At 34.5% G+C, this 19,250-nt stretch overlaps 1 protein-coding gene across 1 annotated transcript in view; it reads left to right on the top strand.

Moving 5' to 3' along the window:
- Positions 1-19,250, top strand: part of CACNA2D3 (calcium voltage-gated channel auxiliary subunit alpha2delta 3) — a 579,692-nt gene that overhangs the window by 418,707 nt on the left and 141,735 nt on the right. Inside the window, exon 14 of the mRNA XM_070933639.1 lies at positions 16,662-16,679. Within this exon, the coding sequence (XP_070789740.1) occupies positions 16,662-16,679 (18 nt within the window). The remainder of the gene's footprint in view (positions 1-16,661; positions 16,680-19,250) is intronic.

The raw sequence follows: 19,250 nt of genomic DNA, 5'->3' as shown, positions 1-19,250 counted from the left end.
GCATTACTAAATTAGGGACACACACACACACACACACACACACACACACACACACACACTTATATTATACAGAAATTACAGTAATTTTTAATTTCATTTTATAAAAATTTGAATTATTCTGGTTATAGTTATGAATTATTACACAATGATTATACTGACTAAAAATGAAAATCTTTAAGGTAAAATAAGATATTGTAATATGCTTATTTATATGAATGTGATTTTTATTTTTTCCTAATTTTATAATGTCTTTACATCTCTTTTTAATAGTTTTTTTTCTTTTTCTTTGTTTTATTTTTATCGTGAAGAGCCGAGGTGGCACAGTGGTTAGAGTGCAGTACTGCAGGCTACTTCAGCTGACTGCTAGCTGCAGTTCAGCAGTTCAAATCTCACCGGCTCAAGGTTGACTCAGCCTTCCATCCTTCTGAGGTGGGTAAAATGAGGACCCAGATTGTTGGGGGCAATATGCTGACTCTGTAAACCGCTTAGAGAGGGCTGTAAAAGCACTATGAAGCGGTATATAAGTCTAAGTGCTATTGTTATTGCTATTGTATCAAAATAAATCCATTTTAAAAATGGTTGAACAGCACTTACCTTGTTTCCCGTGCAAATTAGAGAAATAATATTTGAATAGAAGTAAACAATGGAGCCCTCAAACATTATAAATTGATTTGAACTCACTATTTGCTTTTGCATTGCAGGAATCTGTTTCTTAAATATATAATAGAAAAACCATGAACTTGGTTAACTTCTGGAGGAAAGAGATAAATATGGTTCTGGAGAGAATAACTTCCTATTCCTGAGCAGTAATACTTCTATATGCAGATCATGACACATTCTATTTGCAAATACCCCGGGCTTAGGTCCGGGGTATTTGGAGGACCATCTGCGGCAAGTGACAGCTCCCCATCGCCTGGTGCATTCTCACAGGGAGGGCCTCCTTGGGGTGCCGTCAGCCAGACAATGTCAGCTGGCAATCCCTAGGGAGCGGGCCTTCTCTGTGGGCGCACCTACCCTGTGAAATCAGCTCCCCCTGGAGCTCCGGGTGGCCCCTAACCTTCGCTTTTTCTGCCGTGACCTTAAAACATGGTTATTTTGCCTGGCTGGTTTGGACTGGAGGGGTTTTAAAGGGGATTTTAATGGTCTTTTTATAATCTTATTGGGTATTTTTAACATTGATTTTGCTTGTTTTTATTGTTGTGAGCTGCCCTGAGTCCTTTCGGAGATAGGGCGGCATAAAAGTTTAAATAATAAATAAATAAATAAATAAATAAATAAATAAAAATAAACAGTGTGGATTATAAAGATGTCTCGACCATCAAACAAAATGGGAGGGAGGAACACACCTAAAGGGGACCATTACAAAAATCTATCTAAGCTTTTAGATTGTGGAATGCCATCTGCATTATATGGCACTGAGAAAACTTATTATGTTGGACCTCTATTTCATAGCAGATGGGTTCATTAAATTTAATAGCCTCTAGAGCTTTTAGAAACAGTGTTAAAAACATGTGGAACATGCTGTGATACTTCACATCTAGCCCTAGAGTCATTATAATTCTGGCACAGACTATAAATATTACAGTACTTTTGTTCTATTGAAACAAATGACTATTCTAATTATCAATTGTTGTTGCTGTTCATGTACTGTGATTTTAAAAAATATTGGAGCCTTTCCTCATTTTCATTTTTTTCCCCTAGAATGCATTACAGTTTTTTTAATCCATTGCTACTGAACTTCAGATACATTCATCTCCGTGTTAAATTGAGTTCTAATTGTTATTTAACTTGCAAGCTCGTATTAGAAATTTAAAATGCAGCCAAGGAGATTAAGAAAATTAGCCACTTTACCTCCTATGGCGGCAAGGAAACTAGAAGATACGCTGTTTTATCTCAAAACTCACAGCTGAAATACGAAGGATGTTAGTTACGATTATATACCTTTATTTTCCTCTGTAGAACAATGTAACATGCTGGGATGCTGTTACACATTCTGTTATGCATAAAGACCAGTCGGTTTTTGATTTTAAGATTTTACAAAGTTATCACAGAGGAACAGGAATTAGGTTTGAAGAGCACTCCTTTTGTTCATAGGGCAGATTTTTTTTCTCTTATGTTACTCTTTGAACAGGTTATAAAAAGAAATAAATGGCAGTAGTGGTTTATTTTATCTAAATAAATGGATTGGAAGTTACTGGTACATCTCTTCTAACTCCACAGCATGTCTTCCACATATAAATCAAAATAGTTGAATGTTAAAAGAACTGGTAGATTTCAGATAAATATCTTTTGAAATAAAAAAAAATGGCCTTAATTAAAACATGGTGAGTGTTACATTTGATTGTGCAATTTGATTCTTTCAAATAATCTTTATCTTTTTTGACATTCACACTTTAAAGTCTGTTTGTCTCTTATTGCGTGTTCTCTACTATTTATAGTTTATTATATGGGGCACTAGATCTAATTGTGTCATCAAAATCAGCGAAATGAAGCAACCCGAACATACAGGTAGACTTAAAAGATACATACATCCCCATTTGTCAATAAATGTAGTCAGTATGTGTATTTCTCCTTACCATATCTATATTTCTGGAATGAGCTCTCAAATTCTTCCCACATTATTCAGCCATATGCAGAAATGAATGAAGTTATTATTATACATATGTTATTAGCACAGTTTTGTTTTGTTTTGTTTTGTTTTGTTTTTTAAAAAAATCTCGAAAGCCCCATAATGGCTTCATTTTTTTTTATACGAAGCCTTGCCACAAGCTAATATTTCAAATAATCTCTGGTTTTAAAAGATTATTTTTATGTAAGTGAATATCTTGTAATACTAAAAACTTTGAAGGGTGCAATGATCTCAGTCCTTTAAAATATTGCCAACACCAGATAAAGTAATCAATGAAATTATGGAATGTGCGGAATTAGATAGACTCACAAAGGAATTACAAAATAGGGAAGAACATGACTTTTACTTAGTATGGGAAAAGTGGTATAGTTGGTTGAAAGATAGGAAAGAGATGAAGCAATAGGAAGTAAATAAAATGACCAAATATAATATGATGGAAACAAAGAACAGACATAGGTTAACAAAGATCAATATTAGATAGATAAAAGGGAATGACCAAATAAGGAAGAGTCAAAATACAAAGAGAAATGTATATTATAATTGCGACAAACTGGACATGTATTGAAATGGATGTTTATATGTTTTTATGTTTTATACGTTTCATTGTTCTGTTTAGTTTATACTTATAAATAATATATATATATATATATATATATATATATATATATATATATATATATATATATATATATATATATATATTAAAAAAAAATTGCCAGAAATTTTCTGGGATTGTTCCACCTTTGCTATACTTTAGTTGCTTTTTAATGAAGTCACTTTATTAAACCAGGGTAAGGAAAATATGCAGAACATGGATTCTGAGTACTTTTTAGCCCCATTAATAGAATCTCCATTCTAGGTCATGTGATCAGGAGAGAAATAAAGTGGGGCTTAGCATGGAGGACTTAACCTGCATTCTGAGCTATTGTCCCACAGCGATGTAATGAATTATTTTTCTGGATGGGGGTTTGTTTGTTTGGGTTTTTTTGGTTCTCTGTAACCCCAAGATAGATCCAATCTACTTTAAAACTTTTTTCCCCAGACTTCCTCTTCCATACAAAATTTGATCCTATTCAGTTCATTTTTATGAGAATTATCCTGCTGACGTACAGATTCCTGAGCCATGGTATATAATTTCTTTCCCATATTCCATAGGATTGGAAAGAATAAAACAGCATTGGACTGAATCTTTTAGAGACATGATGGTGAACCTATGGCACACGTGCCTGAAGTGGCACGCATAGCAATGTTGCCTGGCATGCGCAGCATCACCAGTTCCTCTTCCAGGTTTCTGGCACGTATGTGCGCATGCCGATCAGCTGTGCTTTGTGCATGCAGCAGTGCTGGAATCCAGAAGAGCTGGTCTGTGAGCCAAGAATGGGGCTTCCTTGAACTTCGGAATTGGGAGTGTCCAGAAAGAAGGCGGACCAATGGGAATTCTCCCTTCTGTAGCATCATTGGTCTCTGGGTAGTGTCAACCTTGACTTTACCCACTGGAGGAGAGAGTTCCACGCAGAGAAGAAGCCCAAGTTGATTATTCAGGCCAAGATCCCCCCTCCCACTTTCTCCATTTCTCTCTCTCCGCAGAATTGTCTCTCCTCCTTCCAGAGACTCTGCCCGGAGACCGATGATGCTCAAGCAGGGAGGATTCTCATTTGTGCTGCTTATTCTGGCCCCTCCCATCTCAAAAGTCCAAGATAAACACTTCCTCCCCCAACCCACATGTGAATTGCCAGCTGATTGGGTGTGCAGATGCGCAGAAATAATTGGAAGACTTGCTGGCCAGTGTGCATGCATGCGCCGGAAACTGGAATTACCTTATCCCGCACACGCATGCACCCTGGGTAGCTCTTCTTCCTGGTCGTGGTCCTGACAAGCGTGTGAAAAAAGTGCTCCCTTTTCGGCACTTGGTGCCACGCGCACATGCCAAGGTTCGCCCTCACTGTTAGAGTAATGTTTATTGGCTCTCAAATGTTTTGACTCTATAAAACCATCTTCTCCATTATATATTTTCTACATAAATTCAAGGAAGCAAGCTTGGTGTTGAGTTCTGACTTTTCCAGATTATTCCGTTTGGACTATGCATGCCTTTTGTACTTATTTTCAGAGATATGGCAGGTTAGAAAATATTTCAATGTATATTGTTATATAACACCTTTCTCTGAGAAGATGACAAATGCTTTAGATTTCTCTGTCTTGTTTATTATGGAAGCCATCTATGTTTATCATGACACAGTTTCAAAAATCAAAAGGCAAAAGTTTAATTAAAGGAAGATGTTCCTGAATGTTTAATATACATTTAATTTAATTTAATTTAATTTAATTTAATTTAATTTAATTTAATTTAATTTAATTTAATTTAATTTAACATTTAAATTTATATACCGCCCTTCTCCCGAAGGACTCAGGGCAGTGGACAGCTATAGATAAAAAACATAGAATACAAAATTTAAAAACAATTTAAAAATATATTAAACAATTTGGCTCGACAGTTAAAATCCCCCATTAAGTTAGATCAAACAAGATCTCATATTTTTTTAAAAGAAATATTTACATACTGCTTGTTTAAAAATGAAATAAAATTAAAATGTAAACATTTCTTAGGAGTTCCTCTCCCTGTCTTGTTCTCCAGTATTCAATAAATATACATTTCTAATAGTTTTTCTGCACCTTAACTTGGTCCATTAGTTCTTCCAATGGTTCCTTCATTGCCACTGTAATGGAGTCCATCCATCTTGCCATTGGTCATCCTCTTCTTTTTCTCTTTCTTTCCATTCCTAATATTGTATTTCACAATTTGCTGAAAATTGATACATTTGATTTGTATAGTAGAAATTAATTGTACTTTTAAATATATAGGGCATCTGTGCTTATTTGTTTGTTTCTGTACAAGGATGGAATTAAGAGACTTTGTTTATCATGCCAGCCAATTTCTGTCACTATAATGTGGCTCTGTCATTGTTGCATTTCACCTCCCTATCAATCTTCATAAAAGGCTCATTAAAAATTATTAAAGCTGGCAGTAAGTAGAAGTATACTATTTTTTAGCTAACATAATACCTGCTAAGAGTAAGGGCATTAACCAGGAAAAAAGCCACATAAACTACCTGTAAGTTGGGTAGCTCATTGTAGAGCCAGCTATGCTGGCTGGAGAATTCTGGGAGTTGAAGTCCACAAGTCTTAAAGCTGCCAAGTTTGGGGACCTCTGTTGTAGAAGAACAAGAATGTATAAATTGGAGTTGGATGTAATTAGGCATTAAGCCCAAATGATTGCTAAATTATTTCACTTTCAAGTTGTTGCAACATGTGAAAGGGTCATAAGGGATAATGAAATTTGGGTTAATACAATCAACCCCATGCCACTTGCATGGAGAACTAAATTAGGCTGGCTGAGAGGCCAGTTGAATTCCAAATATCTCCGAGGGAACTTTTCTAAAATCTGATTGGCCATTCTTCAGTATCTAGTGAAGAATTGAAATAAGGTGATATATGTTATGTTTTATGAGCTATTCCGTGGAGCTAAAAGTATGGTAAAGAGTAGAAATTATTGGATCATTTTGCGATTAGTACATTTAACTGGTCTCAGCTCTATTTTTTAATCTCTGTTTCTTCCTTCTTAAGCAAGCCAATTGTCCCTCTTCCAAAAAAAAAAAAAAAAACTGTTTGTATAATCATATATATTTACAGTTCAGACAATACCAATGTTCACAAAAAAGTAAGAGAAAATACAATTTTTTACAGGAAAGAACAGTAAACTGAATAACAAACAGGGCAAAGTTTAAGTTTCAAAAAAGTATTCTCTTCAGTGTGTCAAAGTTACATTCCATGATACAGAAAATAGTTCTGATATTGTGATACAAGCCTAGGTACGAATTTTATTCGACATAGAATCATTTTAAATCCTATGTAAAAATGATTGATTGTGGAAACATTTGGCACTATGTAGAAAGATTAAAATCTTGGGTTGAAGGAATTATTGTTTTTTCATTTGCAGATATTTTATTAGCTTCCTAGATAACATCTTAAGTCCTGTGATCTTGAAGAAGTTGGTCATTTAGTTGTGGAATATATTTGTCTTTGTGGAATCTTATACATGGTTAGGTGGGCTATGCTGTTGGATCTTATTTCTTTTATGATTGGAATGTAATTATTTTTGTTGTTGTTATGTTGATGTTCCATCTTCTTTTCATCTGGATGTTGGTTAATAACTGTGTGATAAAAATGGATATTATTGATATTCCCCTCTCCCCACTTGACCTTTGGCTAGTTATTTTTAGTGAACCATTCAAAAGTATCTGTGTCTACTAAGTGCTAATTTTGCCAGAATGCTAGGTTTCTAAGTATTAAAAGAAAGAAATACCTGTGGATTTTATTCCACTACTCGTTCTGACTATAGGGGGCAGTGTTTAGTCATTTCAAGGCCATTAAGCCAATGCTGGCCAGCACGATGTCCCAGTGAGCTGTTCCCTCCCCATCATCTACTCATATTTGCTTGCTTTTGAACTGCTCGGTGGGCAAGAACAAGGCAAAGGCGAAAGCTCACCCCATTGCACAACGCTCAGGTTTTGAACCCAGGTTGTTGGCTTTCCAGCTGACAAGTCCAGTGTCTTAACCACCGAGCTATAACGCTGCCGTTCTAGGTATTAGCATATATTTGATTTTGGCCCAACTTAGAATTTCAACATCTTCCCAGCTGAAACCATGATTGATCTTATCTGACCATGAAATAAAAGTTTAAATATGTCTTCTAACAGTCAGTTGGTACTCATAGATATGCTGTGCTGTTTTGTATGTACGTTCTATGCCGCATGTCCTATGTAGTGTGTTTACAGTCCAGGTACTTTATTTTGTAAAAGACTCCTTCTCTTATTTTCCTCGGGTACAAAATCCTCTGACTTATTTAATATCCTTCGTAGGGCTTTTGCTGGTTTGGTGCTATAATTATTCCAAATGAGTGTAAATAGCCTACTTTTAGTATCTGAAACATGCAGATTGATTCACTTTATTAGCCATTGTTGTGATTTGTTTGGGGGATGGTTGATGGGTTCAATGTCTATGGTTGCCCATTCAACAATCAACTTTGACAGCTAACATTATTAGATATAGAACAAATGATAAACTACTAAAATATAATGTATTGTGGTAAAGGCCTGATTTAGACACACAATTTATATAACTACAATATGCTGATGTACAAGCTGGCCCCGGAGCTGGGGGAAGAATCAAGTCTTCATTCTTAAAGACAGTAAAATCAGGGCCAAGCAAAATGCAGGGATTTCAGGTTGTTCTGTTTTATTAAATCATTAAATGTTTCCATGTTGGGTTAATGTTCTGATGTCATTCAGTAATTCTCTGGTTTTGGGGATATATTTTGACCTGTCTAGACTGAAAATAGTTAACCCAAGAAGCAAACTTCTAATAGGTCTGATTAATAATATTTATTAAAAGAAATATATGGTTGCAGTATGAGAATTCCAGTGAGACTTCTGTTTCCAAATGAGATTCTTTTATAGGCAGTTTACAAACCTATAAATCCAGTCAATTTCCTCCCAGTTTTCTGATGTAGAGGACTGGAAACTTAATTTATTTGTGAAGATGGGCTAAGCTAAATCTGCTCCATGTTCTCATAACTGAAAATTCTGTTGATATGAGAAGTAACTCTCAAATTATGATCTAGACAAACATTGGTGATAAGGGAGGCTTTTTATTTTATAAATGAGGTATATCAATTTCTAAGGAAAGAGATGTGACAGTGGGATCATTCTGTCACTTTAAACTATAGTTAGCTCAAATCTTGAGATGCAAAGCCCAGAACTAACCCAAGGCCTTGTAGCAACATCACCCCAGGTATGAATTATTTTTAAATTGAGTTTAAATTTTGAAATCTCTATCCAGAAAAGTAGCAAGGTATTGGTTAGATAGTTGACCACTTTTGCATTCAAGCTTCATGCGAATATTGTGAAAATATGCAGCTATACAGGAGATTATTGTTATGGCGCATTTAATTTCAGACTGATATCCCGGTTGCTTTCTGTGGAGTGATATGATGCAAGTTAGTCAAATAAATTTGAAACCTAACTTCTGAATATGAACAGAGAAATAAATTTTCATTATGCTAAATTAAATACTGCAGCTAAATATTCCAGCAGGACAGCGGTGGGAAGAAGATAGAAAGGGAACACCAGCAAGCTGGATAAAATTTATAAAGGTTGAAGTGTTTCATTAAAAGGTGAAGCCTCATTAAACATAATGATACAAAGGCTCTCAGATTCTGAAGTCTCATTTTAATTCACTGAAATAAAGCTGCTCAGCTAACCAGCTAATTATTTGAGTTTGATGACATCTTTTTGTTGCTTAAGTAGTACAAAATTATTGAACTATTGCATTCATGATGTTTTATTTTAGCACAAACTCAAAAGCTTATGGGCTAATTTGTTTTAAAATACAGTTCCTAGCACTGTTATAATCCTCCCCCTCCTCCTCCTTCTCAAAGATTTTTTCCCATCTGTACCAAATAGGATGCAGGTAAAGCCAGAGCTGTGTCTCCTGCTAGAAGGAGGTAGGAGGGGGATGAGATGAGAGAAGGGCAATTAGACCTTGGGTACATTTCTGCCTGTGTAAATTTGCCATCAGGATGGAAATCTTCCTAGGGAGGAGGAGGAGGAGGAGGAGGAGGGAGAGAGGGGGGATCTAATTGCAGCAAAGAAGGAAGAAGTGGCTTGAGTTCTGCTGGTTCCCTTGTAAGAGGGGCCCAGATTGAAACTTTCATTTGTAAAGGCAACTACATTGAAAAACAAAAAAATCTTTTACTTTAATTTTTGTTCACCACCCAGAGTTACCTATAAAAGTTTAATAAACTATATAAGTTTAGTGATGAACAGTCAATCATTCAATCAACAGAAAATTTTGAAATTTTCAGTGGTGTTGTTTCCCTTGGTAAATATGCTTAGGAAATGCACACAGAATTTTTTTATATGAAAGAAATACACTTCAGATTAACAATTAAGAGTAGAAGTAATATTGCGGTTTGAAAATAATTCTATTGTTTACTCAACTAGTAACTCTGTGATATTTATGTTGTTGGGAATAACAGCTGAGTTTTCAATACTTCTAGAATGTTAAATGTTACAGCAACCTGTTTAAATATTTAGTTCTGATGCTTCTAATAATTGATAATTAAAGTAGGTAGAATACAGTGATGTTAGAAATAGTGACAAAATCTGACCAAGACTTGTTTAATTTGCATGGTATACAATACAGTTCCTACTGGTTCTGTGGGCGTGGCTTGGTGGTCATGTGACTGAGTGGGTGTGGCTTAGTGGTCATGTGGCTGGGTGGGTGTGGCTTAGTGGTCATGTGACTGGGTGGGCGTGGCTTAGTGGTCATGTGACCAGGAAAACCAACTATCACACATTACACAAAAATAATACAAAAGCTACACAACTGATTCACACACAATGCAAAAGCAGCTGGACTTCACACAAAATGGTGCCTGCAACAAGCAGGAACCTCAGAGAGCTCAAAAACAAACTATTACACTTTACACAAAAATACTGGTTCGGGCAATAGGTAGTAAAAAATGCTTTAAAAGGTAAAAAAAAAAAGTTCCACAGCTGATTGTCAGAACCTTTTTTTCTACCTTTTTTAAAGCATTTTTTTACTACCTATTGCCCAAACCAGTAGTAAAAAAAATGCTTTAAAAAAGTAAAAAAAAAAAAAAAAGTTCAGATGATCAGCTGTGCCACGCAATCATTGGAACTTTTTTTTTTACTTGTTAAAGCATTTTTCACTACCGGTTTGGGCAAACTGCCCCGAACTGGTTGCATTTCACCCCGATACAATAGTCTTAAGGGGTCTTGGTGCTCTCTGAGCTTGGTTATTTTCTTGCAGATGTTTCATTACCTAAACCAGGTAACATCATCAGTGCTAGCATGAATGAAATGTCTGCAAGAAAACAACCAAACTCAGAGAGCACCAAGGACTCCTTATTTCAACCCTGAGCTACAAATATTCTCCTTTATTGCTAAGTATAGCCTTGCTAAGCAGTGTATGTGTCCATAATAATAAATTTTCCTGCATGACTATAACATACTTAGATCATAAGCTCAAACATCTTGACAGTTGAGAACTATTTTTCTGGAAAACATTGGTTGTCATGGTACACTACAAGTTAAATATGTGGGTTGTCTTAGAAAATAAAGTGGAAAAATGTGAATGGCAAACATTTGGGTGTGTGTTTCACTCCTCATGTGCTGCTTCTGGATAATGGCAAGATATGAATCCCAGGAGACTGCAGAGTTCTTCTGAAAATAATTATTATCTTTGCCATAAAGTTGGCCATGGAAGAATGCCCTGAAGTCTTTCCCAAGATTTATAAAGCTATGCTGGTTTTTGATATAATTTTGTGCCAAACAAGTTCTTTGGGACAAACAACCCACTGCCACATTAAATTTAATGATAGTGATTTTCACTGGTTATGCAATAGCCTGGGTTCCTAATTGAATCACTATCTTGATTCTCAGACAGTGTTGTAAATTATGACCTTCTATTAATATAACAGTCTTTAGGAACTTAAGGCCTCCCCTTTAAATGCTCCTTTCATTTATAGATAAATGAGCATCATATTTAAGGAACCAGCATTGTAGCCTGTAACTGAAAATTAGGTATACCATATCTGCAAAACTCTGGATAATCACGAAATGACAACAAAGGGTTAAAGTTTTTTTGTATTGTCTTACTGCTATCACTGATGATATTACCTGCCAAGTAACAAAGCATCTGCAAGCTAACAGCCAAGCTTAGAGCATCAAGGATTCCACAATTCAACCCTGAGCTAAATTATTCTCTTCTTTTGAAATGTATTTTACCATTCTCTTTACTATTCCGAAATCCTTTGTTACAAGAAGCAATATATACAAAAATAAACATCAGTAAATAAAAAAGCTGAATTCCAATTTATTTAGAAAGTTGTAAGTTGAAGAAAAGCCAACTTAGTGTTGAAAATAAATGGACAACTTTCTGGTTTTTGGCTGAAAACCAAGGCATACTTATTAGATTTGATTAATGATTTCTTAATAGAGAATGATTGATAGGTCCTGCTTTAGAGAATTCATGAATATGACTGTGCTTTATGAGAATGGTGTATAAGCAAACATATTATACATATCTGTAATACGATTATTTCCTTTTTATCTTCTAAGGACTTCTAATAGTTCAGAATAATAAATATATTTTAAAAATAGAAATAACGTTTGAAGTAAGGTATTTATTACACTAAAAATGCTTCTGTCATTTTACAATGTTGTATAACTCCAGAAATGATTAATCTATAAATGGAAAAATATAACAAAGAATTAGAATACTCTTTTTTATTTTAAGACTAGACCAAAAAAAGCCAAATTTATAAGCCTGCTTTTCCTATCATTTATGTTGTATTTAAGTGTAATTTCCATTAGAATTTTTGTTAAAGCCTAATTGGACTCTCATACATTTCCTCAGCATAAGGTCTTCAGAGCTGTTTTGGCAGCCATTGGAAGCATATACATAAAAGCCTAAGATACTTATCCAAATCCAATTCAAAAATTAAAAAAGAGGAGACAAAACTTTGAAGTTGGTCTTCAGTGTTCTCCATTTTGATAAAATATAATTATTTCTAAATATTAGCAAAAGTAAATTTGATGAAATGTTTTTCTTTAATGGCCAGCCTTTAAATTTTATTTCAGAAATAAATGAACTACTGATTAAGGTAGCTAAAGTATAGAACCAGAACCTTGTATAGTTACAGCCATATGAAATATCCAGTCAAGAAAAAGAACTTTCTATGATAATGTCTCTGAGTTCATTTTAATTCTCCAGTACAGTATTCACAACTATTCACAGTTTTCTTGCAGTTATTTGGGAAAGAGAGGGGTATAATCCCAAATACAGTTCTCTACATATCTCATTGAAAACTATGTAACTTCCAAGATATTCTTTAGCTTCAGCCCTATAAATTACTTTTGGTGAATATTTATGTAGCTTAATAATGGTAATTATCAAAGAAATTATTTAAAACAATGATTGTAACATATGGAGATATGACCTGAGTGACATTATGTTAATGTGAACTGCAGACTATCTGAGTTAAAAATCTGAGTTAAAAATGATGCAGACAAGAGAAACAGATGACTTTAAATACTTTGGCCTCTGTAAAAATATGAAAAGTAATTTTCATTACATAGAAAGAAAAGAGGAAATGGGTCATTTACAGCTTTGATTATTTAATTTGCAGCTACTTATATCCTGCCAAGCTGAGCCATGGGGACAGCTGATGAATTAATCAGCACTGTAACAGGATGTAAAAACATTTGGGTGATATCACCAATTGTACATATAGTCATTATGATGACATTTGATATGACAGTTTCAAGACTAAATAATGAATTATATGAGCCCTGATGGTACAGTGGTTGGAATGCAGTATTGCAGGCTAACTCTGCCCACAGCCTGGAGTTTGATCCTGATGAGACTCAAGGTGGACTCAACCCTCCATCTTCCCAAGGTTGATAAAATGAGCCAGATTGCTGGGGGCAATATGCTGGCACTGTAAGCCACTCAGAAGATGCTATAAAGTATTATGGAGCAGTAAATAAGTGCTTAACTGCTATTCCTATTCCTATTGTTTTATGTGTTTATTTACTGTAATTACTACTGTTGTAAATAACCCTTAATTTTAAAGCAAAATTTATAAAAGCCCACTTAATTCTATAAAATATATTTCATTTCTAAGAAAGGCATGTAGGGAGATGTGCATATCTATTTTTTTCATCTGGTTTGGATAGAAACAAAGTGTTAGTAATACTAGTAGGTAGTGGTAATAAAGAGGAAGACAATAAATCCTATATCTGGTGATATCGAAAGCTATAGAGAGTCATAGAGATGAACTTGAAAAGAAGGGCAGTTAAGAAATATGAAATTAGACAGACAGACAGACAGACAGACAGACAGACAAAGATAGATAGATAGATAGATAGATAGATAGATAGATAGATAGATAGATAGATAGATAGGCTTTAAGATCCACGGACCTCACCTTCCAGTGTTCATGGAACTGAAGTCCATGCATCTTCAAGTGGCCAAGGATGAGAAATGCTAACTGTCATCAGCATAGCTCCAAAATCAACCTTATGACTCTGTTTCCTGACCTAGATTATCTCCGAGGGCTGACAAAAACTTTACAGTTACAAAACCTTTACAAAAACGTTTTTTGCATCCAAGTATTTAAAGACTAAATTCTTGTTACATTTTATAGAGCCTCCAGAATGTCTGTGTTGCTTGTGAATTCTAGGAGCTGAAGTGCAAAATAATGGCAGAGAAATTCATGTTCTCAAATGAAAAACTGAGTCAAATTCAATTAATTTCTATTCCGATATGTGCTGAAATAGGCACCCTTAATGAATGTTTAGCAAACAGGAGCAAATTGTACTAACATATATATTTCTTCCCTTTTCCTTCAAGCATTGGATATGAATCACAGCTAAAATGTATACAAAAGCTGAAATTGCTTTTTTCAAACCCCAAGGGGAGACTTTGTGGCCAGATTTGGAAGTTGAATATTCCAGAATATCTTTTCAATGAAAATCTTGAGTCTTTCCTGCTGCACATCTAAATGGGAACTAAATTGCCCTCTGTCTTTGTCAGGACTCATCTAACGTTACTAAAATATTTTTTAAAAAAATTGATGGCTTAAATCTTGTTTAGTTTTGTTTCTAGTATCATTGGGAAGGAAATCAGGATGGAAATATGCTGCCCCATATTGTGCAGAGGGACTTAAATCCTGTGAAATAGAAAAGATATTTGATTGAGTCTTACAGCAGGCGGCTAGCTGAGGTTTAAAGTTGGTCAGCACACAAAAGTTTTTCCCCTTGATATCTTCCACTGAGAAAACTGATTCTTTTCTATTATGGCTTTTTAGTCCAGGATTAAGGAAGGTATCCACCAGTTTAGATTCCAAACTGTACTATTGTCATATTTCCACTAAGTATCCAAGGAGAAGCATTTTTGTACATGTAGACCAACATAGGCAGATATCAAACAAATGCAGTCCTGCCCTTTTATGATGTGACCATCCACATTATTGACTACCTTGGGGACTCTAAAGCTGAATGTGTAGACTCTTTCAAGGGAAGGGCAAATATATTCCTTTATACAAGTTTTCAAATGGCTGTTCTTATTTTGTTGTCTTTTAAAATTATAAAGAAATTTTAGACTGTCAGACTATCTAGGTCTCAGGCCAAGGTGAAGTTGTAGACTTAGCCTTGTATGGCTTTTGGTTCAGATTTTATTTATTTATTTATTTATTTATTAAATTTTTATACCGCCCCCTCTCCCGAAGGACTCGGGGCGGTGAACAGCCAAAATTAAAAACACACAATAGAAATATTAAAATACATTAAAACAAAATTAAATTATCTTAGGCTTCTCCAATTAATGTTTGATACAACATTAAGATTAATGTTGTAACTTTAGAAAGACCTCCAAATTTCATTTTATTTTATTTACTTTGCTTTATATATTACTCCGGAGTCTGCTATATTGAGTAGCCTACAACAAATTTAGCAATTAAAACTAGTTATGATGGCTAATAATGCCCAAGCTGATGTACCATATTTCAGGAATAGGACGGTCTTTACTTATCCTTGAATAATTTTCACAGCTCTTCGAAAGCTTAGAAAAAAGCTATCTGAGGATAGGCTGTTTTAAAAGAGAGAGTGGTTCCTTTATGCTTTGTACAATATATCACGTATTATACTACTGTTCTAAAATGAAGTTATAATAAATTCACTACTATTATTACTACTACTACTATTACTGCTATTACTGTCCCAAAGGTGTTTTTCAAGAGGCAACTGGACTTTCTGTTTTTCATTGAAGTCGTTTTGCTTCTCATCCAATCAATGAGAAGCAAAACATCTTCAAAGAAAAAACAGAAAGTCCAGTTGCCTCTTGAAAAAGCTTCTTTGGGACAAGCATGACCTGGATGACTGAGAATCTCCAGAGACATACTGCTATTACTCTATAACAGATTGTAATGAAAAGAATTTTTCAAAAAATCATAACTACAATGCAGTGTAGAAGTCTAATAGTTTCTTTTTTCTTTCTTTTGGGTAAATGTATATTTCTAGTGACTGGTAATTGATCACAATAAAATTGTGCTGTACAATATTGTAAATTTCTTCTTATTCTATCCATGATTCATGGTTGGGAACTGAGTTCTAAGGAAAACAGAAGCTGGGAGCAGGGAATAGTATATTATTGCTTTATGTAGTCAATTCTGTTGAAGATAGAGAAATGCCATTTTTCATAGGTATTATCAAATGTAATATGACTTTTTTAGGTAATAGTATGCACTTTTAATTACATTACGTACTTCTAATAGATTTTTTAAGAGTTCCTGATACAATGAAAATGCCTAGTGGAATCCATTTTTCAGTTATGTATATATATTCTAACAAAATGATCTAGCCAAAGTCAAACGTTTCAAAGGGATTCAGTAGTTTCAACAGAACAGTCAGATATAATAGGATGCTAAGCTTCCACAGCTTCCACTGACAAAACCATTCTTGTGTCACACCTATGCAGCACATACTTGTGTTTAAACATCACAGGCCATTATACCTAAGCAAATTAAAGGATACATTGATCAGAATGAATTTTCCTAAGGATTTTATAAAAGGCTGGCTTCAGGGGATCTGTGCCAGATTGTTTGTGTGAATGTACATTTCTCCATTCTTTGGGGAAAGTTCTTCCTTATAGCATGAAAGCATTTTCACAAACAGCATGACTGGTATGCCACAGAGAAAAGTCATCTTGACTTCCTGTAATCCCACTGTCATGCATTGAACTAACGTAGAAATATTTCTCATGCTAGCTCCTTTTCTCATTATTACTTTGGTGTTTTCTTTTAATTAAGCAGCTAAAGTGGCTTAAATATATTATATTCATTATATAATGATGGCCTCTTCTATTCTGTTCTTGTTCCCTCCTTTCCCAGCTTCCTCAGGCTCAAAAGGTAAACTATTTTCAGTCAATACTTGAAGAAATCACCAACTCTTCACGCTTCTACATCATGAAATTACTTTACAATGATGATCAGTGAAATGCTTAACAATGTCACACTAGTGAACTGGAGAGCATGACATTGTTTAAATTAGAGCAGGACTCTATGTATAGACATATCGCCCACTGAGATACAATTGAGACACAACATGAGAGTAATTTAAACCAAATGGAGACAGGGTGGACTACCGCTTTGTGCAAATAAAGGATGCATTTTGTTTTGACTTAGAAAAAAAATGGGTAGCCTTAATCTTTGAGACAATCATGACCTGGATGACTGAGAATCTCTACAGAATCTCTACGGACTGGTAGCCTTAATCATTACAGAGAAGTCATTCAAAGGTATTTATTCTAGAGAAACAAATGAACTATATACACAGCTATATTCTTTCACTGGTCCCCATTGTATTGTCTTCTCAAAAGCCTCTGAGTGCATCTAACATACATGTTGTGCAGAAAAGTTTCCATGCAATGTGCTGGTATTATTAGTGTACAGCTTCTGCTTTGATATGGTCTGTTTCAGAGCTATTTCATAGCATTTCATGATCTCACAAATAATAATGGCGGCTGCTACAACATATCACTTGGTGCCCATTGCAATTTCATGTATAATTTACAAATGTAATTGAGATAAAAGTATAACAACAAATGCCTCAAAGTGGAATGCCATCATATAATTAGGGACACCATTTTTAGCTTCCAAGGATCTCCACTAATATGGTAATATAGTAATCTCTATTTTTTAAAGATTCTTGAAGGATCTGATTTCAGTTATAGGAGTCTGAAGGCCTTTCGGTCTATGTGATTTCTTTTTTCTCCATTTTTGAACTACAGCCTCTCACCCCACCCATTCTTCTCTCCTGATCTTGCTATCTCCTTTCCATGAATGTGGACAATAAAACACACACACTGTCTGGACAAATAGATTTAGCAATAACATCTTCTATGTTTAACCTAGACAGAAGCAAGAATGGTTTTATCTGGGTATTATTATTCCTTAAAGCATCTATAGTTAGGGAAGAGCCTTAATTTGATGGGAATTGTATTTAATAATGTTTAATATTTTCTTTACTGGCTGTTTTTCTTACAAATAGTTTCTGACTATTCTTCTCATTGTACAAAAAAGAAAACTACTTTTTTACAGAGGAAATAGCTATGGCTGGGCAAATTTTAATGAAAAAACCCTATGTTATTGAGAATTATTCAGCATCTTATCCTTTTCTTTAAAAAATTGTAGACACTTGAAAATTATAATCGCCTTTTAAACTAGCCTCACTCACAGTCATTTGCTATGAAACTGAATAGTGACAAAGCAAATGTTTGCTAAATATTCTCTTTCATGTTGCAAGTAAGATATCTTTCATGATCACAATTTTGAAATAGCTATGGTGGTAGACTCGAGGGATAATGTTCCTAAAGTTCTTCTGGTATTAAATCTTACTACATATGATAGATGCAACATTGTCCGTTGAAATATTTGCACAAGAGTTTTATAGTTTTTAAGCATACTATCACAAGTTCAGGAATTCTGGCTTAGAATTCTAAAAGCAAAGAGATACAGCTATTTCCTACTTGAATCCTTTATGTTCAGTTCTTTAATGATCCAGCTAAATGCCAGGATTACCACTAGAAAATCTAAAATAAGTTTTAAGCATACACATGATCTCTTTTGCAAAATATTAGGAAAATATAACTATGCCTTCATTTTGCGAAATGATCTCCAAATCACTGAGTATAATTTGTAGGCAGGGATATTCCTCACTTTTGGTAAGAAGAAAATAAAGAGCAGAATGAAAAATGAAATAAATTACAGCAGCATGGGCTTTCTTCCAATATCACAAAATGTTAAGGGACTGCAAGGTTTAATACATTTGCCTCATCAGTCAGGTTTCTTTTCTTGGACTTGCTACAGTCTTTATACTTCTAAAGAATTTTCATCAATTATTTTCCATATTAATTTTTTAGATTTTGCAGCAGTCGTTTTTAATTTTCAGCACATTCTTTGGGCTTAAAATATAATGTTGATTCTAATCTTTCTTAAACTAGCTGCCACTCTTCCTTATGCTACATTCAAGAGCAGGTAATTTGTGATCCTCCAGATACTAATGAATTTCAGCTCCCCACAGGTCTCATCAGGGTTGCTGGAATATTTAATGGAATCATATTTGAAGGGTCAGAGGCTTCTTTATCTGCATTAACTAAACAAACAAAATGATTTGTTAGTATTAAAATATGCACATTTTTCAAAGCACTAATATTTCCTCTGTGCATTAGCAGAAATATATTTCTTAATTAAGAATATATTTCTTTGCATACTATTTAGAACTGCATCGAACTTCCATGGCTTTTACCGTCTCAAAAATGTCCATACCAATAAATCTCTGACAATAGAGCCATTTAATGCAAGATTCCTACAAATATTCTTTGAACACTAAAAAAAACTTGCTGGAACTAACCCAATACTATTGAATTGCATACTTAGTGTGGGCAAGGTGAACAGCTTCTTTGGATCAAGAGTTACAGT

Source organism: Pituophis catenifer, unplaced genomic scaffold (genome assembly GCF_029215685.1).
Source record: "Pituophis catenifer annectens isolate HBS135680 unplaced genomic scaffold, rPitCat1.0.hap2 SCAF_2, whole genome shotgun sequence".
Taxonomy (NCBI): Eukaryota; Metazoa; Chordata; class Lepidosauria; order Squamata; family Colubridae; genus Pituophis; species Pituophis catenifer.
This window is presented reverse-complemented; position numbering and strand designations above follow the sequence as displayed.